This window comes from Cercospora kikuchii (genome assembly GCF_019650295.1).
Source record: "Cercospora kikuchii DNA, contig_00001, whole genome shotgun sequence".
Classification (NCBI taxonomy): domain Eukaryota; kingdom Fungi; phylum Ascomycota; class Dothideomycetes; order Mycosphaerellales; family Mycosphaerellaceae; genus Cercospora; species Cercospora kikuchii.
In genome coordinates this window covers 1,082,423-1,108,563 of record NW_025408582.1, presented here as the reverse complement: position 1 = coordinate 1,108,563, position 26,141 = coordinate 1,082,423, and the positions used below count along the sequence as shown (strand labels likewise).

General features: G+C 52.4%; 12 protein-coding genes across 12 annotated transcripts; 6 read left to right on the top strand and 6 right to left on the bottom strand.

Annotated features, from left to right (window-relative positions):
- Positions 1-13: 13 nt before the first annotated feature.
- On the bottom strand, positions 14-1,722 carry CKM354_000036800 (uncharacterized protein; the record flags this gene model as incomplete). Its single annotated transcript, XM_044795454.1, has 7 exons — positions 14-363; positions 416-714; positions 759-876; positions 923-1,011; positions 1,063-1,447; positions 1,496-1,578; positions 1,637-1,722. 7 exons carry the CDS (start codon positions 1,720-1,722, stop codon positions 14-16), a joined length of 1,410 nt encoding a protein of 469 aa, XP_044651389.1.
- A 483-nt stretch (positions 1,723-2,205) lies between these two features.
- CKM354_000036700 (uncharacterized protein) lies at positions 2,206-3,207 on the top strand (the record flags this gene model as incomplete). Its single annotated transcript, XM_044795453.1, has 2 exons — positions 2,206-2,281; positions 2,339-3,207. 2 exons carry the CDS (start codon positions 2,206-2,208, stop codon positions 3,205-3,207), a joined length of 945 nt encoding a protein of 314 aa, XP_044651388.1.
- An 11-nt stretch (positions 3,208-3,218) lies between these two features.
- CKM354_000036600 (uncharacterized protein) lies at positions 3,219-4,037 on the bottom strand (the record flags this gene model as incomplete). Its single annotated transcript, XM_044795452.1, has 1 exon — positions 3,219-4,037. The coding sequence occupies one exon, from the start codon at positions 4,035-4,037 to the stop codon at positions 3,219-3,221; it is 819 nt and encodes a 272-aa protein (XP_044651387.1).
- A 362-nt stretch (positions 4,038-4,399) lies between these two features.
- Positions 4,400-5,317, top strand: CKM354_000036500 (uncharacterized protein; the record flags this gene model as incomplete). Its single annotated transcript, XM_044795451.1, has 1 exon — positions 4,400-5,317. The coding sequence occupies one exon, from the start codon at positions 4,400-4,402 to the stop codon at positions 5,315-5,317; it is 918 nt and encodes a 305-aa protein (XP_044651386.1).
- A 485-nt stretch (positions 5,318-5,802) lies between these two features.
- CKM354_000036400 (uncharacterized protein) lies at positions 5,803-6,799 on the top strand (the record flags this gene model as incomplete). Its single annotated transcript, XM_044795450.1, has 3 exons — positions 5,803-6,117; positions 6,208-6,709; positions 6,777-6,799. The coding sequence occupies 3 exons, from the start codon at positions 5,803-5,805 to the stop codon at positions 6,797-6,799; spliced, it is 840 nt and encodes a 279-aa protein (XP_044651385.1).
- Positions 6,800-6,909: 110 nt separating this feature from the next.
- Positions 6,910-8,751, bottom strand: CKM354_000036300 (uncharacterized protein; the record flags this gene model as incomplete). The annotated part of the gene is made up of 1 exon (XM_044795449.1): positions 6,910-8,751. The coding sequence occupies one exon, from the start codon at positions 8,749-8,751 to the stop codon at positions 6,910-6,912; it is 1,842 nt and encodes a 613-aa protein (XP_044651384.1).
- Positions 8,752-9,923: 1,172 nt separating this feature from the next.
- On the bottom strand, positions 9,924-11,834 carry CKM354_000036200 (uncharacterized protein; the record flags this gene model as incomplete). The annotated part of the gene is made up of 4 exons (XM_044795448.1): positions 9,924-10,511; positions 10,562-11,325; positions 11,378-11,453; positions 11,577-11,834. 4 exons carry the CDS (start codon positions 11,832-11,834, stop codon positions 9,924-9,926), a joined length of 1,686 nt encoding a protein of 561 aa, XP_044651383.1.
- Positions 11,835-12,310: 476 nt separating this feature from the next.
- Positions 12,311-13,495, top strand: CKM354_000036100 (uncharacterized protein; the record flags this gene model as incomplete). The annotated part of the gene is made up of 4 exons (XM_044795447.1): positions 12,311-12,319; positions 12,371-12,529; positions 12,585-12,819; positions 12,867-13,495. 4 exons carry the CDS (start codon positions 12,311-12,313, stop codon positions 13,493-13,495), a joined length of 1,032 nt encoding a protein of 343 aa, XP_044651382.1.
- Positions 13,496-14,250: 755 nt separating this feature from the next.
- Positions 14,251-16,380, top strand: CKM354_000036000 (uncharacterized protein; the record flags this gene model as incomplete). Its single annotated transcript, XM_044795446.1, has 1 exon — positions 14,251-16,380. The coding sequence occupies one exon, from the start codon at positions 14,251-14,253 to the stop codon at positions 16,378-16,380; it is 2,130 nt and encodes a 709-aa protein (XP_044651381.1).
- A 193-nt stretch (positions 16,381-16,573) lies between these two features.
- CKM354_000035900 (uncharacterized protein) lies at positions 16,574-19,306 on the top strand (the record flags this gene model as incomplete). The annotated part of the gene is made up of 1 exon (XM_044795445.1): positions 16,574-19,306. The coding sequence occupies one exon, from the start codon at positions 16,574-16,576 to the stop codon at positions 19,304-19,306; it is 2,733 nt and encodes a 910-aa protein (XP_044651380.1).
- Positions 19,307-19,969: 663 nt separating this feature from the next.
- Positions 19,970-21,019, bottom strand: CKM354_000035800 (ribosome biosynthesis protein MAK16; the record flags this gene model as incomplete). Its single annotated transcript, XM_044795444.1, has 1 exon — positions 19,970-21,019. One exon carries the CDS (start codon positions 21,017-21,019, stop codon positions 19,970-19,972), a length of 1,050 nt encoding a protein of 349 aa, XP_044651379.1.
- Positions 21,020-24,239: 3,220 nt separating this feature from the next.
- On the bottom strand, positions 24,240-25,889 carry CKM354_000035700 (uncharacterized protein; the record flags this gene model as incomplete). Its single annotated transcript, XM_044795443.1, has 2 exons — positions 24,240-25,741; positions 25,799-25,889. 2 exons carry the CDS (start codon positions 25,887-25,889, stop codon positions 24,240-24,242), a joined length of 1,593 nt encoding a protein of 530 aa, XP_044651378.1.
- Positions 25,890-26,141: the final 252 nt, after the last annotated feature.

Here is a 26,141-nt window from a genome sequence, read left to right as displayed (position 1 = left end):
CGATAGAGAATCCTTACTCCATCCACCGGTGGCCATATGCTTGACGTGCCACTTTCTTATTCAGCCCACGATAGTAGAAGTACAAGGTGAAGCTCAGAGAGCAAGCGAGCGCAGTAAAGCAAGCATTAACGCCGTGTCCGAGGCGATACAGAGGCTTGTCTTGAGATCGGTAGATCCATACGCCAGCGATCTGACCTGGGCCGGAGAAGGCGACGTTGCACGCAAAGACCAAGGACATAGCAGTTGTGTTAGTCGCATTGTCACCGACCCACGCATTGAGAGACGGAAGTGCTGCGAATACACCACTCGTTGCGAAGATGAGCAGCACGTAACGCCCCGTGAACCGTTCGTCAGGGAGCACAGCTGCCAGTAAACGTCAGCATACCTGGTCAATTTGTCACTGATATGTACTCACCCAAGACGATGAAGCATAGAGTGCTACAAGCCAATGAGGTACCAGCAATGAGGCCGCGCATCTGGTAGCGATCCGAAGCGTATGCTGCGAGCATAGTGCACACGTATGCCACTGCGTATGGCGGTACGGTGAACAGCTGAGCATGAAGACCACGATAACCCAGACCTTGTATGATTGTCGGTGCGAATAAGGACAGAGACGCCACTCCGCAGCCAATGCCAGTGTACGCGAGGTAGTGGCCATACATCCTTGCGTCCAGGAGTGTTGCTTTGGCATCCTTCCAGTTTATCTTCTGCTGACTGTGCCTATCAGTACAGACCCGTCGGAACAATGCTAGACCGACCTTTGATTCCGTTGCCTTCCCAATCTCAGCTGTTGCACACTTTGTTCTTCTGCTGTCAGCCAGGACACATCTTCAGGATAGCTTGGCAGGAAAAAGATTAAACAGATGCCGAGAAAGACTGAAACACGTCAACACTGTTCGATCACCATACTGAGTCGACCAACCCGTTGGAGCTCCCTCAACAATGAAAAGCCACCTCCATGCCTGCAGGCCAAGGGCTCCATTCATATGACCAACACCGTATGCGATGCAACTAGTCACCATAAGTCAGGGCACGTATCTCTGGCGTAAATTTTGGTCTTACCCTCCGAAAGCGCCCGCCAGAGTGGCGCTGCATAGGAAGCAAGCGATACGGAATGCACGCTCGCTGGGCTTGTACCAGAAGGTGAAGTAGTACATCAATCCAGGAAATACCCCAGCTTCGCTAGCTCCAAGGAAGAAACGTAGCACAGTCAGACTTGTAGCATCTTGCACACCACCAATGCCAGTGCAGAAGGACCCAAACGCGATGACCAGGAAGCCGATCCATTTTGCCGGACTGATGATCTTGAGGGCGAGATTGCTGGGTACTTCAAATACAGAGTATGCGACCAAGAACACCATCAAAGCCACTACGTAGGCATGGTTGCTCAAGCTCAGCGTCTGCAAGATATCGTCGCCGGTATCCGAATTGAGAATCTTGGCATTTCCTGAATCTTGTCAACAGAGCGATGAATATTCTGGTTACTTGGACATACCAATATTGGATCGATCCAAATAGCAGAGAAGGTAGATCAGAATCGTCACTGGGATGAACCTGATATCGATCTTGCGGACGAGTCTATTGGACATGATCGTCAACACACATGATTACGTTGTGAGGGCGCGGAACAATGTACGATTTCTCGACCTCGCGCTCATGGTCGGTCAGCTCAGGTGTGTTCTCGATGCTCTCGATCACTTCGATCGCTTTGTCGTCGTTCATGTTCTAGAATCTGCAATGAGAGGGAGTTACGTTCTGCTCATCCAGGGCTTCCGTTTCGAGGTCTCAAAAGCGCTGGACAACTACAATCGGGATAGAAGAGAAGTTCTGTTCTCACCCACAACATCGTAACATCGTTTGCTTAATATTTGAAGAACGATCCTGGAGCACACATGCGGGGAAGTGCATGCACCCCGGAGACTCAATTGGCGGTTTTTCTTGGCCGCTTGCCCTCGCCGGGGAGAATTTGCCAACTCCGGCGAGGGTCTGTTCGAGGGATCACCGACTCAAAGGCGCGCATCATACTCGCCTGCGCTATGCAATGGCGTCGGCCATTATCGCACTTGCGAATTGCAAGATTGTCGTGACTGGATGACTTGGGCGCACACTTCCTGCTGCTGCGTAATATCCAGCTCTAAACTCAAAATTTGCTTATTGGACCTTCTTCTGTCTAGCAACAACTTGCAATTGAAAGGCCTCGAAATAATGTCCGGGAATGACAACTCGAGCAGCGCTCGAGGATTCTTTGCTGGAGCTTTCAGCGGAGTTGCAAAGGTCAGCAGTAAGCAGCGCTTCCAGAGACGATATTTGTCCAAGGCGGAGGACTTACAGACATTAGCTGGCCATCCGTTTGACACAATAAAAGTACGACTGCAGACAACCGACGTCTCGCGTTTCAATGGCCCTTGGACATGCTTCCGGCAGACGTTGTCTCAAGAAGGCATAAGAGGACTCTACAAAGGCTTCACGCCACCCTTGGCGGGCTTCGTTGTTATGGACTCTCTGTTGCTCGGCTCTTTTTCGATGTACAGGAACTTCCTAAACCGCAGCTTGGATCTCAGATCTCCCGAAAATACTGGCGAGAATCGACACACCATCCCGGCTGATCGAACTTCTGTAATGGTTAGCTTTCTCTCGGGAGGACTCGCTGGGTGGACAGTGAGCTTCATTGCTGCACCCATCGAACATGTCAAAGCACGTTTACAAGTTCAATACCACACGAAGATCTACTCAGGCCCTATCGACTGCGTCCGGAAGATATATCGGGACCATGGCGTCTATGGGGTATATCGCGGACTACCCGCGACAATCATATTTCGGAGCTTCTTTGCTGTCTTCTGGGCAAGCTACGATGTGCTCAATCGCCGGATGCAAGTTTCTACTGACATGAGTCTACCACTTATCAACTTCATGGCTGCTGGCGTGGCTGCTCAGCTGTATTGGCTCACCGGCTATCCCACCGATGTGATCAAGCAACGGGTGATGACTGAACCTCTAGGAATTAGAGGAGTGCATCGGCGCACAAGGTGGATCGGTATTGCAAAGAAAATATACCAGGAGTCTGGGTGGAAAGGGTTCTGGAGAGGATTTGTGCCGTGCTTCCTCAGAGCTTTTCCCGCCAATGCCATGTCAATTATGACATTCGAGGCAGTAATGCGCGCTACGGTTCGGAAAGAGAAGCTCACAACTTTCGACGAACAGAATTAGACTACCAAGGTTCAAGTCCCGGTCGGAACAGTCAGTCCGTCATCGACTACCAGCGAATGTCCTGTGATGCACTTCGCTGCAGCACTGGCCAGAAAGACAACAGCATCTGCCACATCGAATGGATACCCTAGCTGGCCAATGAACGGACTAAGCTGCGTCGTCTTCCCAGCGATATCTCGAATCGCATCGTCTCGACTGTGCGTCCTTTCTTTCACCATTGACATGGATATCGACCCGGGCACCACGCAATTCAGGCGGACTCCATCCTTGGCAAATATGGCGGCCATCGCTCGTGTAAAGTGTATAACGGCGGCTTTGGCAGCGCTGTAGCCAATTTGAGGCCTTCGTAGGTAGCCAACAGCAGCGTCGGAGGCGTTGTTGACGATCGAACCATAGCCTTGTGCTCTCATAATGGGGATTACTGTTTGGCACGCAAGGTAAATACTACCAAGATTGATGCGAAGCTGAGTTTCCCACCCTTTTTGGCTCATGCTTACGGCTTCTCCGGGGGATGCTCTGCCGACGTTGTTGACGAGTATGTCGATACGGCCATACATGGACACACAGGCGTCCACAACTTTGGAGACATCGCTTGCAGATGTGACGTCTGCCGCCATAACAGTACACGGACCCGGGAGACCAGATTTCGTGTACTCTGCTGCGGTAAGATCCAGGTCGCAGCCAAAGACGATCGCATGGTTCTGCGACAGTCTCAATGCAATGGCTGCTCCATTACCCCACGCACTGGGGTCATCGCTCGCAGTCTGTCCGATGCCCATGACCAGAGCGACTTTGCTGTGCAGATCCGGGTAGCTGGCGCACTCTTCCATGCTTCATAATCGGAGACAACCCGTGAACCTTGACAGCTCCAATTGGCTCGGTATAGTGGACTTCTGGCCTGGTGAGTTACGCAGAAATGTGCGAGGCACTGCGAAGCTCCTCCAAACTTTCCTATATAGGCAAGTGACTTGTTCCTGGTACTTCACCCGGGGAGACTAGTCCAACTCCGAGCTTACTCATGCGAACCCCACTCCTGCCCCCTCTCTTTCCAATCTCTTGGTCACTGTACTGCCGTCTAGGTTCAGCAACATTCTCGGATCTCCAATACCGACCTGTTGATTTAAATGGATCTCGCCCAGCGCAAGCAAGGTAGGGCCCGCCTGGACTTTTCGCATCACGTCAGACGCTCATGATGTTGTTCAGATCTTTTCTCATAAAGACGCTGCTTACCACGCTAGCTTTAGTCTTTTCCCTCGCCGATGCCTCAACTGTTGCTACCGTCACAACATCAGATGGAGTCCAGTTGGCATACATTCAGGCTGGACCCGCTGCCGGCCAAAAGCTTCTATTCATTCCAGGTTGGAGGCAGACCGCTGCAGAATGGAGGAAACAGATTGAATACTTCTCAGGAGCAGGCTACCAGGTGACAGCGTACGACCACCGCGGACACGGAGACTCCGAAAAGCCCAACTTTGGTTATCGACTATCCCGACTTGGTGCCGATCTCAACGATGTGATCAACTCTCTCGCTCTGTCCAATGTGAGCATTATCGGACATTCCATGGGCTCCTCAGTGACTTGGGCTCTGTGGGATCAATATCCAGAACAACACTCACGCATCCACAAATTCGTCCTTGTCGATCAATCTTCTGTCCTCGTACAAGATCCAACTTGGACGCAAGCCCAACGCGATACCTGGTCCGCTGCACTTTTCACGCCGGCTCAGACGTACACATTCAGTGCCAATATGTCGAGTGAACTAGTTCCATTCGTTACAAGCATGTTCACGAAAGAAATCTCAGCAGAAGATCTGGATTGGGCGATTGCGCAGAATTTGAAGATGAGTGATGAGAATGCTGCTACATTACTGATTAATCATGCTTTTATGGATTGGCGGGATGTTCTTCCGAAGATTACCGTGCCGACTTTGGTACTTTCAGGGGATGCGAGTTTGAATAATGCTACTGGGATCAATTGGGCTGCTTCACAGATTCCGGGAGCCAGGTCGTATACCTTTACGAAGGAAGAGCGAGGAAGTCATTTTGTGTTTTGGGAGAATCCTGAGCGGTTTAATCAGGTTGTTCGGGATTTCGTCACTCCTGCGGGATGATGACTATCCAACGAAGTGCTTCGTGTCTATCGGTCTCAGAATCCAGGTTGGAGAGGAATGGAGAGGGGCGAATTAGATGTCTCGACATTTGAGGAACTGATTAAGATCGTGCTCAGGAGTAATGGTAATGTCTGTTTGTCTGACCAGAGATGTGACGTCTACCTGAAAGGAAAAAAGAATAGTATCTTTTCCATGGTCATAGTCTTGCTGTACGAAGCCCACGAAGCTAGTGCACAATAATTTGAAAAAGAGGACGCAGCTCCGAATTACGACAGACTGCATGCCGTGTAAACTCTCGAATGCCGTTCAGCAATTCTACAATTGACTTTACAAAAAAAATAAGGGACGAATGAATTGCTTGACGTCAAGTCCACCTAAATTCCGTTAACTCCAGTCCCTTTCTCAATGACGATGGCTCCAACATAAAATAAAACAGCAGCTCTCAAGCCTTCCAATCTTCGAAGACCACCCAACACACTACAACCATGGCACCACAAGTTTTCTTCATCACCGGGACAAGCACGGGCTTCGGCCAGGAGCTCGTCAAGAAGGCTTTGCAGGAAGGCGACAAGGTCGTTGCAACGGCGAGAAACAGCTCCAAGCTCAGCTTCGATGGCACAACGAAGGATAACTACTTGGCTGTCGACCTCGATGTTACAGACAAAAGTGCCGTGGACAAGGCCTTCGATGCTGCTCTGAAACAATTTGGACGCATCGATGTAGTGGTCAACAACGCTGGCTACGGCTTATCCGGAGAATTTGAATCTGTTTCTGATGAGCAGGCGAGGACTCAGATGGAGGTAAGAACTTCTTCCATTCTATCAAGCTGACCAGCTCAAACATAACCCACCAAGCAACTGCACTAACCACTTTCAATCTCTATTGTACAGGTCAACTTCTTCGGCCTCCTCCACGTAACCCGCCGCGCCCTAAAAATCATGCGCGAAACCAACTCTCCCCCCGGCGGCAAAATCCAACAAATCACCTCCATCGGCGGCCAAATCGGAGTTCCAACTTTCAGCATCTACTGTGCCTCCAAATGGGCCGTCGAAGGTTTCACCGAAACAGTTTCCAAAGAATTGAAACCGGAATGGAATATCCAACTCACGTGTATCGAACCTGGTGGATTTCGAACAGATTGGGCTGGAAGGAGTATGGTTTTTGGAGAGCAGAAAGAGGCGGCGTATGATCATATTGATGCGGAGAAACAGATGGGAAAGGTTAATGGAAGTCAGGGAGGGGACCCGGTGAAGGGTGCGAGAGCGATGTGGGATATTGCGAAGATGGAGAAGCCGCCGTTGAGGGTTGTGTTGGGGTCGGATGCTTATGAGAAGGTCAATCAGAAGATTAAGGAGTATGGGGAGCTTTATCCGAAGTATGAGAAGTTGAGCAGTAAGTCTTTGTTAACGGAATTCCTTTCCTTGGTTTGGTTGAAGAGAGACGCTAATTTCATGTGCAGAGAGTACGGATGTGGATGAGTGAGGCAGTTCGAGCACTGTGACCTTCGACACTGGATGATTTGGCTGAGAGAACGGGTTGATTTATCATTGCTGATATCTAACTGTATACATGAAGATTGCGCGTGGTACTACTTAGATCGACAAACTCCATGGAATCGTCTCCGGATCCAAAGCCTTCCATAGGAATGGCATACCTTGGCTGTATCCATTCTCATCAAAAGCTCTGTTCCTGACCACCTCGCTGCGCGCCCGCATGGCCTTCATAAATTCGGCGTTTGCCTCTCTTGTAGCCTTATTCATTCGCGACAGCATCGAATCGTCATTGAACATATGCACCAATGTTCGATCCGTGCCAACGAGCAGCGGTCGAGCAAAGTTCGCTTCCACTGCAATAAGGCCGAGGCATTTCTCGAGTGGTGGCAGGTACGAAGCAACGTCAGTCACACCTTTTGCGGTGGGGATTGGCTTGTAAAATGCAGTGGGGTGGAAAGGCAAGGTTCCGGCCGTAGTGATGAGCGAATTCAGGTTGACAGAATGGTGTGCGGAGGTCGAAAGGTGAGCCATATGTGTCAGGACGTCGACAAGGTCAGATGGCGTTTGGAGAGTCTTTCTGGTAGGGAACTCGATGGCCTGAGCTGGACCTGAAGCTTCCGCAAGCCATGCTTGTAGCTCGTTATCCTTGGCGATCGTGATAGAATCTGGGTAGTAAGAGTCCACGAAAGCGGCCATGAAGGTCCGAGTAGCGTTGTAGATCGGCAAGGCATCTTCGTAGAATGGAAAGTGCTTCAGCGTAGGACCATCACTGTCGAGAAGGCCTCTTCTCTGAAGATTCTTGGTGAAATAGTTTGACTGAAAGGCTCCTGCGTATCCACTGCTGTAGAAATCGTTCGAGTACTGGCCGGCCGAAGCACCCGTGTAGGCGAAGAACTGATCGACTGCAGCTCCAGGCGCAAACAATGTGAGTGCTGCAGAACCGCGAATACCAAGGGTACCATACATGAGCCGAGACAAGAGGGCCATAACCGGATGATTCTCACTCAAGGTTCTGATCGCTGCCTGGTAAGCAATCTCAGTCACATAGTGCGTGTTTGCTAGATGATGGAACTGTGACATGAAGAAGTCGGCAGTGTTGAACATCATCTTTGCTAGCAGCCAATCCTCTGGGGAGTCTTCTGGTGTGTATATCAGGCTCTGTTCCGTATTTGTGCGTATGGCGAGGGGCATGAAGTCCCCACAGGCTTCCGAGATGTAGAAGTAGGCGTCGCACGGAGCTGAGTATCTCCCATCGATAGGTGACAGATCTGTCTGTGCGCGATGGTCTACGTAGAAGAGTCGTGCAGACTCGTGTAGCTGGGTCAGAGACTGCCCAGAGATCGCGCGTGATAACTCGTCATCCAGGCTGAAGGGGAGCGATTCTTGACGCTCAAGTCGGCGAACCGCGAATGGCTGAAACGACAGCCGCTCCATGGAGAACAGCAGGTCTTGCGTGTAATTCGTAAGCAGTCCTGGAAGGATACCAGTGGGAGCTGTGCTCTCGACCCATTCATCATCGTATAAGCTCACATAGTCGTCCAAGGTCTTCAAGTCATTGTATCGGCTTGTGTCTGTCACAGCAGATATATTATCGGCAGTAGTGATTTTGAGCTGATCAGCTCCCTCCTGGTGGTAAATTGCGGCATCCCTCTTGACCATTGCATCTCCCAAGGTACCCGAAGGGGAGAAAGGCCCACCACCGACACCAGGGCCATATGTGAACGTAGACCTCTTGTCTGACACGCCAGACAATCGTACCTCCCAGGCATGATGCGCAGGATCCGGCAAGCTGTACGACAAAGATAATTTCGCAACGCTTTGGTCTGGTTGCAGTCGATACAGAGGCGAAGCCACGCTCTGGCGACTTTCTAAGTGAACGACATATGATAAGCCAGCCAAAGAGGTTGCAATGAATATTTGGCCAAATGAGATTTTGTACATTGTGATCAAGCCAATGAATGTTGTGTAAAGTGAAACCTAGACCAACCGGGACCTAGCATCTTATACTTCATACCATCATTTGATCCGGACCGCTGCGCCTGAGGATGACAGAGAGCTCCGGCAGTGGCGGCATGTTCGTCTACACAGCCAGCTTTGCGTAGTCGATGCCTCGCCTGCGAACGTGTTGAAGGATGCCCACGAGGCTCGGCGACGGCGGCCGCCCTCTATCAAGACTCAAGCTAGCCTAGACGGAATGGCGAATCATGATCGAGGGCAGGTGTGGTTGGCATCTGGGCATATCGAGACCGGTGAACTACGAGCGTAGCGCAGTGAGATGACGGGCTCTGAGCATTCTGGAGGATTTGCTATAGTTAGCGGGGTGTTAGTGGTCTGTCAAGGGATGCTCGGTCATCTCCAGGACAGTCATGGAGGCATTCCTTCGCGTGGGTGCATAGGGCTGAAGCCCACCAACACCAACGACCCGTTCGCAGGTCGTGGGTGGCGCAATACGAAATGCAGCCGAGATGCATCCTTCGCCAAGCACAAATCTCGTTCGAACCGCTGCTGAGACTGCTTGATGTCGTTGGGCTTCTGCCTTCGCAGCGGGCGCGCCCTCATGAGCAGAATAATTCCTATGCAGGAGGGCGGCGCGGGCAGCAGAAGCGAAGGTATGGCCATGACAGGAGACATCAGCTCCGATTTGGATTTTTTGACAAGCGCGGTCGGACGCGTCCAATCATATTCTTCAAGTCGTCATTCTGCTGTCGGCAACCGCGGCGAGCACCGTGCTGGAGTCGGCGAACTTCCCTGTCTTGCTTGCAGAATTGTATGGGCATACTGTCCATCACAGGCAAAAGGTGCTGGCGGCCTCAGCGCGTCATTGCGGCGGCGAGTGCAGCTGGCTCCACTTCGCGAGGCTGAGCACAGTCAGCTCGCACTCAGAAATCCTCCGCGCCGAGGCGGGACGCCATAAGACGACGGCGCTAGTCCACTGACGGAATACGGCATTCAAGGCCTCGATGAGAAATATGTTGCGCTGACAACAGGAGAGCATGTGAAAGGGAAATTGAAGGTGAGGTGAGCATTGGCATGGCCGCCTGGAGGAACATGAAAATGTCCTGGCACGCGCGATCTGATCATCAGTCATACATCGTCATTATGGAATAGACTCCCTACACGATCTCGGAGTCTCGCTTCTGTGATCTGACAGAAATCTCGACATCGTTCTTCCCGGACTCAAATGACCCGGAGCCGTCCGCCTTGTACTCGACGCCGTTCAATACACGATCGTCGTGAATCGACTCTTCCAATAATGTCTCCCGGGCAGGGAAGAAATAGGACAGCGACCAATAGACGAAAGCCGCGGAGAAGAGTCCCCATATGTAATTCACGTCGTACAGGTGCTGGATGCCGGAGCCAATTTGCACACTTGGATTGACTGCGTGGGCGAGGCCAGGAATATTCGGCACCAGAGAAATCAGGAAGGCTGCAGCAGCTCTCCAGTTGATTCCCTTCCAGTACCAGTAGCGAGCGTGTTTGCGGTATAAGCTTGGGACATCTACGTGCCGCTTCTTGACGAACCAGTAGTCGGCAGCAGTAATCGCTGCTATTGGTGCAAGGAAGATGGCCAGACCAGCCATGAAAGTGAGAAGTGACTGAGCAGAATGGACGATTTTCCATGGGACCATGATCCAGCCTGCGGTGACTGTTGCGAAGATCGCACCTCGTCTGATGGAGATGTACTTGGGGAACAGGCTGACCTGGAGACGAGTCAGTAGCGTCACACAGACTACTAAGAGCAGATGCTTACCATATCATTGGCAAACGAGATCACGTTCGCAGACAGGTTGGTACCAATCTGAGCCACCATCCAGCAGAAGCCGACAAAGAAAGCTCCACACCGACCAGATGGCCCATCCCATTTGGAAGCAAGAACAAGAGGGTCCCAAATGTACTCATCGTACAAAACCTTTGACGCAGAGCAGCAGATAATGCCAAACAATCCCAGCATCAGACTGATCATCGGAAGGAAGAAGCCTTGCCAGTATACACCACGTGAAGACTTGAGGTACCGGGTGAAATCAGGCACGTTCGTCGCCATGGTAGCCCAGCCGGATGACTGCGACATCATGCTTGCCATTATCATCCAGCGACGCTCAGATCCCGAGACTCTATACTCCTGGTTCCAAATGTCGCCTGTACCGCCAGCCATTTGGGTCATGGCGATGACTACTGCCACGCTGACAGTGACGGTGACCACGACCTTGAAGACAAAGAACCACTTGAGTTTGTGCGGCGGGATGAGTAGAAACGGGAACTGTATCGACCAGAAGAGGAAATGGCTTAGAAGCTGCTGCGTCGTGATTCCGGCAGATTCTGGGAGATGATTCGGAATGTCGAGGTAGGAGGGCCAGATGGCTCGAATGCACTGCGTGATCGCTGTCGAACCTGTATATGTCTGAATGGCATGCCAGAAGAGGGCCGTGATCATGCGAGTGACGACTGCAAACCGGGCGAACATGATGCCGAAACTTGAGCGTGCTGCAATGGGGAAGGGGACGTGCAAATGAGCTCCTACACCGTGGTTAGTCTACATGCGTCTCCCGTATGGCTGGGCACAATGTACCTATAGCACCGTTCATGACCAGAGGGATGGCGGTGATGGAAAGACCAAGAATGATGCAGTATACGGCCTCTCTCCACTAGAAGTCATTGATACAAGGTAAGCCTATGTCTCCGAAATTGGTGCCCAAAAAGAGGACCATGTGTCTTCGAGCCCAAGGAAGGAGGTGAACGGAGAACGGCGCTCCAGCAATTGCACTTACAGTCAGTCCCAGAGCAATGATGGCAGCGGGTGACATCCATCCTTGAGCATTCATGGCATCGCTCATCCAAAACCCAAAGATGGTAAGTGAGGTCCATGTCCGCCGCTCCACAGGCGTAACATCTTGATCAATATTCGACCAGCTATCTTTGTCCGCGAATGACGACTCTTGTTTTGGTAGTACCCATCCGGAGACCCTTCTCTTCGCCTTGAGATTGGCGGATGCCGAGTGTATTCGTGCACTGAAGCCAGAAGACATGGCGGCAAACTCGGTGTTGCTGCTGAACTGAACACGAAGGTCAAGCGCACAGACTGGAGCCGTCTGCCAGCATACTTATGGTCATCGCGACATTGTAAGCGTACCTTCCAACGTTATCGTGCTTGCTATCAGCATTGGACATGTGGAAGCCACGAGCTTGCCATCAGCCCCACGATGGCCCAGTCATTTGGAAGGGGTCAGAGCTTATCAAAGTTTGTCCATGGAAGTTGGGGTTGCTGGGTCTGGGCGCGGCGCCGCCGCCGGCTATCACCTTAAAACTAGCGTGGGAACGACCAGATAGGCGGAAAGCTGCAGCACTACGGCGAACTATACAGTAGTGTTTGGTTGACTTTGTGTTCTATAGTGAAGTCTTTCCTGCAAACACACGCGTGGCGTTGAGCGGGCAAAGTTTCGTCCTTGGTCGTCGCAGTATCCAAGAGAAGGCGCGGGGAAGGAGCGATCAAGCTGGTATCTCGATGGCAGAAGTGAGTCGCAATTTCTGAAGATTGACTCGCTCTGAATGAATCTGTTGATAGTTCACGTCATTCTCTGGTCGAAAGCGACAACTCGCTGGCAATGGAGTTCGCAAGGCAGAGTTTGACGAGATCCCGACGATTTCTCTGGCGCAACCCGAACAAGACATCATCGAACAGCTTCGCGATGCTTGCACTCGAGTGGGCTTTTTCTACATCAAGGTACATTTGTTCGTCATCCTTGACGCTACCGCATGCATGAGTTGATGGTGTCGAGGACCACGATGTGTCGCAAGAAGCAGTAGATGGCATCTTTGAGACAGCGGAGCGATTCTTCGACCAGCCGCTGAGGACGAAAAGCGAGATTCATTACAAGCTGTCGAAAGTCTTGCACGGATACGAGCCCATCAGTGAAGTCCGCACAGATGAAGCCAAGCGTGCAGATTTGAACGAAGCATTCAACTGTGGATACGAGCCAGACCTAGATCCTGTCCCTCATGATGCAGAAGCTGGTGAGTGCGGCTGTGTCCCAAGTAGCGCACAGCTAACAGAAGCTTAGCTACGCACGAGGAGAGTGCGATGGACGGGCCAAATGCCTGGCCACGAATGCCTGGCTTCAAACAGAAGGTGGCCGCGTATTATGGTCAGGTGCTCATGTTGGCTAGGCGGCTTGTCCGATTGTTTGCCAAAGTGCTCGGCCTACCCGGAACTTATTTCGACTCTGCCGTGATTCGACCTGGCGCTATGCTGCGACTCTTGAAGTATCCGGCACAAGACCCAAAAGACCCTGACGCTCTGGGGATTGGCGCGCATACAGATATCGAGGCTTTCACAATCCTGTGCCAGGGAAGTCAACCTGCATTGCAGATACTGAATGTGCATGGGCAGTGGATAGAGGCGCCGCCCATCCCAGGCACATTTGTTGTGAACATCGGCGACATGCTAGCAAGGTGGAGCAACGATGTCTTCATCTCGACAGTGCACCGGGTACACAATTGCACAGGTCAGGAGCGATACTCTGTACCATTCTTCTTCGGGCCGAGCTATAACACGATGCTACGCACGTTGCCCACTTGCGTCCCGGAAGGCGAAACAGCAGGATATCAGCCCATCCTCGCAGGAGACTATGTCTGGAAGAGGCTGGCGCAGAGCAGACTGACGGAAGCTGAGCAGCAAACCTTCGCCTAGTTTCGCGAGGCTGCATACGGTGTGCTGTAGGTTCCGTAGCTCCATTGCTCATTGTACCTTCCCCATTCATCGGCATCTAGCTCTCAACTTCTTCATTTGTGCTCAGTAGAAACTCCGGACATCGACGCTCGAGGTCCGGGGTCGGAGCCGATAGCTCAAAGGTAGCATCTTCACAGCAGTGATCGAGAGCGACGTGGGTCGTGCGAGGGACTCGAATGGTGGGCGTAAGGCTACGAGGTTCCTGCATCGATAAGAAGGAATTTGGCCGTGCGAGATCCTCGAAGTGGCCCATTTCTCGCCGTATCGTTGATGATGTACAGTTGCAGGAAGCGAGAGCCGTCTGAGAAGCTGGAACTCCGTCTTGTCTTGGCTGGCGGCCGCTCTTGCCCTGCGGCCCACCGGCCGGCCAAACTCTCGTTTCTGAGCTTGAAGCCCTCCATCGCGATGTTTGACAAGGACCAGGCCGCCGGCATGCTTATCTACGCTGCGCAACGCGGCGTGAAGAGCGACGCAATCGCAAGTTTCGGCCAACGTGTCGCACGCCGCGTACAGCGTCTACGGCAAAAGAACGCTGCTGAATCGGGACCCCACGGTCTTTCGCTGGCAGTCTGCATGGCAGCCACGAGGTCTAGAAGTATCGTGGCACGCCCGTCCAAAGCGGCCGGCGGCGCGCGTGCGCTGTCCAGCTCTTATAGCTCAAGCACATCCTGTCTTTACCGCTTCTTACTGTATCGCAGCATCTAACAAGTAGCAGCATGGCGGACGGTGTAATGGAATTGCGCTCAGCGCGTCCCTATCCTTACAAATTTCGGGCGGAGTCGACCGCGCTGATCATTATTGATATGCAACGAGATTTTGTCGACTTCAACGGCTTCGGACAGATCCAATGTGGCAACGATGATATTTTCAAGAAAGTCAGGAACATCGTGCCGAGGACGCAAAAAGCCTTGGAAGCAGCACGAAGCCTGGGATTGTATGTGGTGCACACTCGAGAAGGCCATAAACCTGATCTCTCTGATCTTCCACCATCCAAGAAATTGCGCCAGATATCTGCGCCCTCCGGCCATCATACCATGGGAATAGGCGATCAAGGCCCGATGGGGAGACTCCTCGTGCGTGGTGAGTACGGCCACGATATCATAGACGAACTCAGACCAATTCCTGGCGAACCTGTCATCGACAAGCCTGGCAAAGGTTCCATGTGGGATACAAATCTGCATCGCACACTCCTGGCTCGCGGCATTACGCATCTGCTATTTGCTGGTGTCACGACCGAGTGTTGCGTGAATACAACGGCGCGGGAATGCGCCGATCGTGGCTTCGAGACTTGCATCTTGTCCGATTGCACCGATGGCTTCGACCAAGGCTTTTACACCAGCACGCTGGACATGCTGTGCAGCTACGATGGACTCTTCGGCTTTGTTGGTACTTCTACCGAGCTGCTGAAATACGCTCCCGCGCTGACGCAAACCCCTCCAACCACGCCTCCGGGCTTCTCAGGCGATGTCTCGATTGCAGGACTTCGCAAACAATATGTCAGCGGCCAACTCAGACCTACAGACGTGGCGAAAGAAATAAGTGCTCGAATTCTCAGTTACAAAGACAAGGATTCAGCTGTGTGGATACAGGCTCAGGACCCCGCTGAGCTTCTCAAGGCTGCACAGGCTGTCGAAGATCGGTTCGCTGGTAAACCACTTCCTGAGCTCTATGGCACATTCTTCGCGGTGAAGGACAATATCGATGTTGCGAACATCACAACAACGGCTGCCTGCGAAGCCTACGCTTACATTGCGAAGCAAAATGCTGAGGTGGTGAATGCCATGATCGATGCGGGAGCAATTTTCGTTGGCAAGACCAACCTCGACCAATTGGCTACTGGCCTTTCTGGATGTCGGTCGCCATATGGAACACCACACAGCGTCTTCAGCAGCCATCATATCTCAGGTGGCTCCTCATCAGGGTCTGCCATTGCCGTGGGTGCCGGTCTTGTATCGTTCGCCCTTGGAACAGACACTGCTGGCTCAGGGCGAGTGCCTGCCGCTTACAATGGCATTGTCGGACACAAGCCCACCAAAGGGACACTGAGTGCCCGGGGTCTAGTGCCGGCTTGTAAGAGCCTCGACACCATAACTGTTTTTGCTACTACTGTCGAAGAGGCACGTAAAGTGTGGCTCGTAGCAGATCAAGGCCCAGATGAGGACGATCCATATGCCAAGTCGCAGCAGTCGCTCGCTCTATGGCATGCAGACTTTCGTGGCGTCAAGACTGGTGGTTTCACCTTCGGCGTGCCTCCACCCACCGCACTTCAACAATGTGGCGAGTCGTTTCGAATACTGTTTGCCAACGCTGTCGCGAGACTGGACCGAGCAGGCGGGATATCGCGAGAAGTCGAGTGGAAATCGTTCGACGGTGGGAGCAACATCTTGTACGAGGCATCGCTGGTCCAGGAGCGAATAGCATGCATCGGCCCGGAATTCATTGAAGACAACATTGAGACTTTGCACCCGACCACAAGAGAGTTGCTATTGGGAGCAGCCAACAGTGCAATGAAGCCTTGGGAAGTATTCAGAGATCAGCACCTACAAGCTCAGTACACTCGGGATGCTGCGAAGGTATTCAAAGAAATTGATGTCCTACTCGTACCCACAACTCCCTGCCACCCAACAATTGCTCAGATGGAGGAAGATCCAATTGGACTGAATGCAAAGCTGGGCTATTTCACACACTTCGCCAATGTACTTGACCTTTGTGGCATTGCTGTGCCCGCTGGGACGTATCAGGACCAGAGTGGCATGACGCTGCCTTTTGGTGTCACTTTGTTGGGGGCTTCGGGCAAGGATGGGCGGATGTTCGATATTGCCAGGGAGTTCGAACGCACCACGTAGTTATGTATCATACGTGACTCGCAAAAGCATATACAGTTCAGTCAGACCCATTCGCATTGTATTCATGCCTATCTGTCGTGAAGTTGTATTCGATGTGATGAGAGGCTTGTCGCGCCAAGCCCATCTCGATCGCGCTTCACGCGAGACAAGACGCGTCTTCCGAACCGAACTCTTCGGCTGCATCTGAACAACCATGGACTCATCCAGTCCCACCAGAGAGCCAACATCGGACGAGCTCGCCGAGATATACGCCGCGTCTACGAACCTGCATAGTTCTGAGACTGCACCGACCGAGTTCGACGACGATCTCGAAGCACTGCAGCAAGTCGAAGCGTCGGTCAAACGCGTCAAAGTCGCGAACCGCGAAGTGATCCACCACCGCACCTGGAAAACAAACGAGGTCTTCCACAGCGAACCGAGAGAACCACACACTTCGAGTCCGATCCAGATAGCGAATATGACCTCGTCGCCACCGCTCTCGCCCTCCCCGCAAAAGAGGAAGCGCAAGCTCGATCAGCTTGACTTTGGCAAAAGCAGCTTGGGAACGTCGCGTCCCGTCAAAGCGCAAAAGTACTACTATGGCATCGACATACACCGCCTGCTAGCAGATGCAGAAGCTGAGGACAGTCTTCCCAAGCCTCCGCCGACGACAGTGCTCCCAACCCCTCCAGCAGAACAAGCAGCGCCAAAAGGCAAGAAAGGATCTCTGCTGTGGACTGAAAAGTATCGGGCAAAGAAGTATGCGGATCTCATCGGTGACGAGAGGACACATCGAAATGTCATGCATTGGCTCAAACGATGGGATCAAATCGTCTTCCCGGGATCTGCTCGACCAAAGCCGAAGAAGAAGTTCGGCGATGAGAATGATTTCGTGGAGCGACCCCACCGAAAGGTCCTGCTGCTGACTGGGCCTCCGGGCTTAGGAAAGACGACAATGGCACATGTATGTGCGAAGCAGGCAGGCTATGAGGTGCAGGAGATCAATGCCAGTGACGAGAGAAGCAGCAATGTTGTCAAAGGACGCATCAGAGATATGGTGGGCACGGAAAATGTGAAAAATGTGGAGGACAAGAAGACATCAGATGGAATGGCGAGAAAAGCGGCGAAGCCTGTTTGCGTGATCGTGGATGAGGTGGACGGAGTGGTGGGAGGCAGTGGAAGTGGTGGCGAGGGTGGATTCGTCAAGGCTCTGATTGATCTGATCATGCTGGACCAGAAGAACTCAAGTGCATTGGGGACAATGTCGCAAGCTCCGGTGAAGAAGAAGAGGAAAGGCGATCGGTTCCGCTTACTGAGGCCATTGATCCTGGTGTGCAACGACGTCTATCATCCCTCCCTACGACCATTACGACAGAGCAATCTGGCGGAAATAATCCATGTGCGGAAAGCGCCAGTACAGAGCGTTGCAACACGACTACAGACAGTCTTTGACAAAGAAGGGGTACCTTGTGACAGTGATGGTGTGCGAAGACTTTGCGAAGCAGCTTGGGGCGTAAGCAACCGGAAAGAAGACAAGAATGGGAATGGTGCTGGAGAAGGTGATATGCGAGGTATCATGGTGGTGGGCGAATGGGTTGCAGGAAAGCTGCGTGCTAGTGGGGACTGTAATGCACGTCTAACGCGGAGATGGGTCGAAGAGAACGTCCTTCAAGATCTGACACATGGTGGCGGCGGCGCCCGCGGAATGGGACGAGGCGGGCCGAAAGACATTGTCGACCGTGTTTTCAAAGAAGGCGCAGGCTTCCCCAGACAGGCTGCTTTGGCCACTCCCGTCAATCACGCCGGCAGCGATGGTGTCAAAGGAGTGGCTGAGGGGCTACGAAGGACAGCGACCGAACGACTTCGCGAATTGATCGACACTCATGGCGACAGTGACCGGATTATGACTGACTGTTTCTCGACCTATCCCGAACACCCTTTCCAGGACGACACCTATCTTTCGAAACCTGACGCTGCGTACGAATGGCTGCATTTCCACGACCGCTTGAGCGGCGCGGTCTTCAGCAGCAACGAATGGGAACTTGCACCGTACCTCAGCACTCCCATTCTTGGCTTCCACCATCTGTTCGCCTCTGCCACCACACGACAATATTTCGAGAAAGATGCCAAGAAAGATGGCGACGATCCTGATGCTGAGCCGACGCACGCCTTCTCAGGGCCGCAAGCCTCATGGGCTGCTCACGAAGCCACGAAGCAGAACGAAGCCCATATTGATGCTCTACAATCTTCACTTGCTCCGCCCTTGAAGCGACTGTTCAGCAACCCAGCAGACATTGCTACGGACCTCCAGCCATACCTTCTTCGTATGCTCACGCCAAATGTCAACCCCATCGTTGTCGGCGGCAGCGGGAAGGACAAAAGCACTGCTTCCGTTCGCAAGGCGTCAGAACAAACCCTAGTCCGCAGAGCTGTGAACGCCATGGGGGCTTCAGGCGTCCGCTTTGATCGTGTGCGGTTGGATGACGGTGCAACTTTCGGCAATACACAATGGATCTACCGCATGGAGCCACCCCTCGACACTCTCTGCACCTTCGAAACAGGCGGTCGAGGCTTCGGTGACGCTGGCGTGAAAACTCGGTACGCCGTACGCCAGGTCATCGAGCAAGAATGGAAGAAAGAGGAAGCTCGCATCAATGAAGAAAACCGATTGGCACGTTTTGGTTTGACGAACGCTTCGTACGTTGATCAGACTACTGGCCAAGTGAAGAAGAAAAGCGTGGAAGATCTCGATGCCGAAGGGAGGAAAATCGTGCGGGACTTCTTTGGTAGACCGGTTCTGGTGCCTGTTGGCGAATCTGAAGCCCAGAAGAATAAGAGAGAAGGGAAGACGAGGAAGAATTTGGGAGCTTTTATTAAGTTCCAGGATGGATATTCGAATGCGGTGAGGAAGCCTATTACTCTGGCGGAGTTTATGAAGGATTTGTAGTTGGATAACTAAGTTTGATGATATTATGATATTCTTGTACGACCTTAACTCCACCATGCCAACCCTGTATTGTGGTGCGCTATGATGATCTTCACAGTGAGTCGTTGTCGACAGTAGAGGTGAGATCCGCAGACGGTTGTTGTTGTTGTTGTTGTTGTTGTTGTTGTTGTTGTTGTTGTTGTTGTTGTCTCACGGCGACGTGATTGTTCGCCTGTCTAGCTTCCACAGACAGGCTGCCTTTGATACGCTGCACGAGGCAGAGATGAGAGTGCGAAGAATCCGAATCACTTGGTTAGAGAACATAGTATTACAGGTGTTGACCCATTCCTACTCTGCCTCTACCGGCGGTGTGAGCCTCTATATCGTTTCGAGCCATTCCACCTTCTCCCTGTCCGACGTATACCTTTCCCCAGTGTCTCTGCCCAAGTCACCGTCTTTATGCCCACTAATGTACACAAGACATGGTCGCTAGTATTATGTGGCCTCCGTCTCGTCGCCATGCAGCCTGAAGTCGAATGCTCCAGAGAGACTCATTCTCATTGATCCGCGTATTCACGCGCACTGGATACGGCTTCCATATCATCTGCTCGGCTGTGCACGACGTAGACTCGTACAGCTGGTCCACATCTTCTTTTACCGCAATGCGTTCGCGCCATGTTACATTCACTTCGCAAGTTCCATCTGCTGCGGCGCAGGCACATACTCGTATTCGATGTTCTGTTTCGGCCCCTTCGAGCCCTTCTTGCGCTTCTCTGGTTTCGACGGCGGCCCCGAAGGTCGTTTCCGTTTGAGCGATTCGAGTTTCTTCTTGAGCGCCGCAGTGTCGTCGTCTTCGTCTTCCTCATCCGCATCACTGTCTGCTGAGTCTTCCTCATCGTCACTAGCTCCAGCTTCCTCGTCTCCACTCTGACCGCCTAGCCAGTCGGTGAAATCTTCCATGTCGTCTTCATCGTCGGACTCTTCGAGTTCGCTCACAAATTCGACATCGCGATCTTCGCCTTCGCGCTCGTACTCCAGTTCTTCCTCGTCCTCCTCTTCGATACCGTCGTCAAGGTCCTCATCGACAACGCCTTCTTGTGTTCGCTCAAGTCCACGCATCACCTTCCGCCACACCGACTCTTCCACATTCAGCGGTCGGTCGCCATATGCTCCACTTCGCAGTCTCTCTACCAGCTCTCGCTCAATCGCTCTGTCAATCTTCGCAGCTGCCTCCGCTTTCCTCTCGCGTGTCTCTTCTCTCCTGCGCACCTTCGGCGCAAGTTTTGCAACCGTCGTCTCACCCAACCTCTCTTCCTCCTTCGCCAATCGCTGCGCTCGTACGCGGACTTGTGTAAGTCTCGTCAGACGCTGCTTACACTTATGCACCAGGAATTTCGGCCAATAGATCAATCGCTCGTCAACTTGTTGCAGAGCTTTCGTGTAGTTGCCGCTCAATCGAATCTTTTCCCACCATTTTGACGGTAAATGTGCACGCTCGACGGTCTTCATGTAAAGGTAGAGTCTCCCATTCGATGGATCGGCGCGTATTGTGGCATATCGAGAGTTCGCGAGAGGGCATGACTGGCGATTGCAGAGGCCAGTAACATTGTGTTCGTCGCGGCAGAAGGTCGATTTGGTGGACTTTTGGTTCTTGCCTGTGTTACCAGGCAGGACGAGACGTTTCGAGCAAAAGTCGTGTCCGATGATGGACCAGACTAGTTCGTCGGAAGCCATTGTCGAGTTGGCAGACAAAGTGGATTGGCGAAAAGTGGTCGTCTGGTGGATGTTCTGGAGGACTTCGAAATTTTGGCAGTGCAAGGGTCCGCGAGGTCAGCAAAATCGGCACGAACGGCCCGAACTCCGCTGCACCACCTCTCCTGCTCACTTCATTCCACTTGCTGTTCGCTTCCAGCTTCACATTTGCGAGCGAGAGTCTTTTCTCAAGATATGTGTCCAGAACTTTGGCCAATCTCTTCATGTTATGGCCTCGGGAGCATTGCATGGTCAGAGAACCAAGCATTGTAAAGTCATCCCGAATAGCAGGCTTCACGAACCACCCCTTGCAATCTCGCGTCGCGACAGCTCTGACTGGGCTGACTACGCAGAGACGTTTTCAGAAAGACACAATTCACACTTTCTTCTACCTATGGTCGTGCACCGCGGCCTCGAATTCCAGCGACATGAAGCATTACTAGCCGGCTTCGACCAAGTACGAACCAATCATATTACATTCCCAGGCGAGTCTGCAGGTGAGAAGGAGGGCATGATAGCTCCAGATGCCGTTGCATACAGTGCGGTAACAAGCATACCAACTCTGGGGGTCAGTCACATAGGCGTAGAATCGGATCGTGCTATGGCATGACGGCGATGTACTCCAATCGTCGGTACATGCCTGCGCTGATTCTGCGATGAGCGGCGCGTGAGATCCTCCTGTTGTGGAGTTACAACGGCATAAGGACTTTCCGTTCGTTCGAAAGAGTATGCGCGAAAGGCTCAGTATCTCTCCTTTCTTGCTGACCTCGAAATTGCTTTTACTAGAAATAGATGAGGCAGGGCACATTCAGATTGTCGAGAAAAGACATAAGTCCCGTCCCTTGGCTCTGTGCACAAAACGTACTCAGAGCTACCGTGACCAAAGACTGCTAGTAAGGGCAATTCGACCTCTAATCCGAGACACACTTGAGAATCTCGTCCTTTCAAGCGCCCTCTCGGCTTTCCAGACCATATGTTCCGGCTTCCTGTCAAATCTCACACACCCACGAATAGCAAAGGAATTACATTTGGGCTATATATTAGCGGATCGAAAAAATTGAAGGCGAAGGGAGTATTGGACTTGGCCCTTGAAACTGAGATCTACACCGAAAGCCGACGCCAAAGGAGAACGAATATCCGCAGATATCAGGGACATGGCTATGGTATGGAGAGGAGACTCGAGTGTACTTGCTACTGGGATATACTTTGTTGCACGTGTGTCAAGGACGCTACACTTGGTGGAGTGTTGGACTGGAAGGCTATTATGCCGTAAGGGAGCTACTTAATTGGAGTTCACAACAGGACAGTCCTTATAGCTTTCTAATTGAATAACCAGCCGAGAGGCCGTCAAGGGTTGTTTGTCTTCGTCATCAACATCCATTAGCATGTCCACCGGAGTCTTCTGAGCCAATTGACATATGAACGCCTAGTATGCCACGTACTGACGCGATCTGTGAGACGGCCTCATGAGGTTCCTTTTGGGGAACGAGCTCTACAGCCCGTCGAACCACTCTCTTCACCTGGTTTACTTCTTACATGCTACTAGAAGTCAAGACGAGGGACGACATGAAGAGTATTGATACATCGAGAGCTGCGACTTTGGCTTTTGTCTCCTTTCGGGATGATTCAATTGTGCCAATCCAGCTCCAGGAACACAACAAGTCTGACTGCGCGAAATCCCAAAGAGCTTCAACTTGGGCTCCGGTATCTCCTTTTCCCGTAACGGCCTTCTGCCTCCTCAGCCACAGAAACACAACGAGCCTGACTGCGTGAACTTCTGGAGAGCTTCAGTTGAATCCCTATGCCTCTGACTCCATGGTCTGCACCAACGCCCTCGATTGTTGTGAAGAACGAGACCGAAATCCTCGACAGGCTTGGAAAAGGCGCTCGGGTACACGCTCGCTCTACTATTCTCGACCTCTCCATGCTCTCGAAACTAGATAAGTGGTGATTATTGCCACTACTCGACCGCAGAAAGCTGCGTACAAAGACCCATCTGTAGAATGTCAGCTAACGTTAGCGGCCGCTAGACCTCCAGTCTATTCGCGAGGGGGAAGACTGGATTTTGCAGAAGCGCTGTCATTCAGCCTGGTGAGCTCAGCTGTACGCCGCTCGATCTGCTCGTCGCTGGAAGGATGCAGGTACAACGATCGGACGACACGTTGTACCGCACCATTAGTACCCGATGACACATCAGGGCCTCGAGTTCAGCTTGTCGACTAGCGAGTATTTTGGTCCCCCTCTAGGTCCCGCGCTGATCCGAGGGCGATACTTGGTATGGCATCTGACGCTTTCTCGTCCGCCAGTCGAGCTGATGGGGATGTATCTCTTCACGAATGAATGAAGATCGTAAATACTGCAGACGTGTTATTCCCATACGTAAAGAACATGAATGAGCGGTGATGGAGCCGAACGTCCAACTGACGTCGCAATCTCCAACTTGCTTCTTCACAAGCATCCACGCTAAACCCCATCGAGCAGTCTTGTGGAGAATGCCAGCAATGTCGTGCAGCTTCTCGGCTCCGAACCTTCTCCTCAACCTAGAAAACCTCGCAACGGCGCTTGGAGCGGCTTGACTACTGTGCCTCTGACAAGCAGGCACACGAAACAAGGCCCTGAAATTGAGGAGTCAAAAGAGCTCGGATCCTTCCCGCAATGATTGGCAAATTCTTTCGTCGCACTACTGGAAGTCCGCCTTAGGTCGGTTTTAGCCAGTGAAGCGGTGTCTCGTCAAAAGTAGACGGTGTTGTTGGCTATAGATTCGTAACCGAATTGTCGGGAACTGGTTCAGCACGCGGCACAGCGGATTTGCGGGTCGGCTGGTCCATTTTCTATATACGGAATGTGTGGTCTCCACGCGAAGGACGTGCTGTTGTGTCACTTGCACGAGATGGTTGATTCGTAGCCTTGTTTGTTGAGCTAATGGTTGTATGCAGTAGTTGGTGTCTAGTTCGTTTGGTTGACAGCGGTTCCTGATCCTCTTGATTCATAGCATCCAGACATTGCATCGTGCTGCTTGTGGGGCACGCAGTTTGAATGCAGGTGCGCAGGATTTTCGACGAACACGCAGTAATAAATGACATAGCGACACCTTCAGTTCGAATAGGGCTTTGAGCCGTGGAAGATCTATCGTCTCTACAACATTGGCACCTCTCTATTTCCCAACGCCACGCTAAAATACGACGTGCAACTTGCAACAGCATCAAGGTTGATGAGCACGGTCTCTCTCCTTGGTCTCTCTGAGCAGAGTCAACTGCTCCTGCCGAATGCACCATAAGCACCATACCACGCCGACCGCCGAGCTCACAAGCGTGATCCAATATGCTGTGGCGTAGCAATCTTTCCCATCCCGACAAATCATCTCGCCATTGGTCCCGTCTGGACCACCTTCGAACACGGAATGGCTGTCCAGCGTACTCCCATAGATCAAATTGAAAGTGTTGCCGCTCACTACAGGCGCCCAAGTCATATAGCCCCAGTTAAGGCCCAGTCCACTCGCGCCGAAGGCATCTGCTACAAGCGCCGGATACACGCCGAACAAAGTCCCGTATGCAAGACCTGTGCAACCTGAAAGCCAGAAAAGATGGTTCGGATCTTCCAGCGTGAGGGCTATGCATTGTGCACCAACGAAGATCGTAGCGCTGGCTACTAGTGTCCAGAAGCGTGAGCTGTGGTGGTGCACAAGCCAGTCGGATCCAATTCCGGAAGCCAGACGTCCGAGAAAGGAGCAGACCGAGAGGATGGAAACATGCATAAGCTGTCTCTTGGAGATGAACTCTTTGCTGGCGGAATCGTCGTAGTGCTTCCACAAGCTTCGCGCGTCGTTTCCGATGTTGTTGATCGTCATGAGACCCACACCACAAAGAAGCGCGAGCAAAATGAACAGCTGCCAGAACTTTGGTTCATAGACCAGCGCCCAGCCGGTCAGCTCTGTTGTATCGTGATGGTGCGCATTTCTGCTTGCCAGTATGTCGTCGTGAATGTCACCAGGCTCGCTCGAATTCGACGAGGTCACGAGAGACTCGGTCTCATCCTCATTGCTTACCATGCTCGTCACTCGGTGATGCTTGCCACTACGAACACTCTTAGAGCTCGTGCGGTGCATACGATTGCTGTCGCGGCGTTTGGTAGGCTCTGGGTCGTCCACAGGAACCACTCCGTAGGCTGCAACATGATCCCGGTCTTTTGTCACATCGATTATGCGCAAGAACAACATTCCAACAAAGGTCATGGCAGTGGTGCCATGAGCCAGGAGTTTGAGATATCCACTAGTATCTCCCGGGAACAGAAAAGTCGCCAAAGTAGTGTAGAAGAAAGCGCTAAGTCCAAAGGCACTCAACGGGAAGGCCGTCGCGGTGCCTCGATGTGAGGGCCAATTGCTCGCCGACGCCTTGATGGCCGCTGAGAAGGCCGTACAGCTGCCGGAGCCGCTAAATAAGGCGAACAGGCACAGCAACGGCACGCCTGTGCTGCCCGGTCCATTGTCATATGCGCTCTTGAGCCCGAAATATCCAATGGCAAGGCAAACACAGCCTAGGGCCACGCCCCATCTAGGCCCTCTTGAATCGATCAATATTCCGCCGGGGATACCCATCGCGTACATCCCAATGTTTCCTGCATTGCCTATGAGGTTCGTCTGAGTCGCTGTGAGTTGTAGGCGGTTCGCAAATTGTGGTGCCCATGCTGAGAAGCCGTAGTTTGTGCCTGGAGAGCATCAGCAGTCGATCTCAGCATGCTGTCCAGATCCCCTATCCTACGTACCACAGCTGAGGGCAATGGTTGTCGCAGCAATTGAGGACAGGACGCGAGCCGTTCGATGCGCGGACTCTGCGCCCTGCTTCGGCCTTGACATTTTCTTGCTGTGCAATCACTCGGTCGTCCTGCAGCCTCCGAGGCCGAGTTGGTAGAAGGAGAGGTTCTGTATCAGGTGGTGTTGCAATCGTGTGGTCCTCCTGAGTGACGGGTGGCACGAGTCACAAAGGACGCGCCACGCGGAGAGTAATGAAGGTGAGAGACCGAGAGGAAGGAGGGACGGAGGTCAGTGGATCTCAGAAACGGCGGGTCTCCAGGTGGTCGTCATCGCGATAAATGCACACGCCCGCGC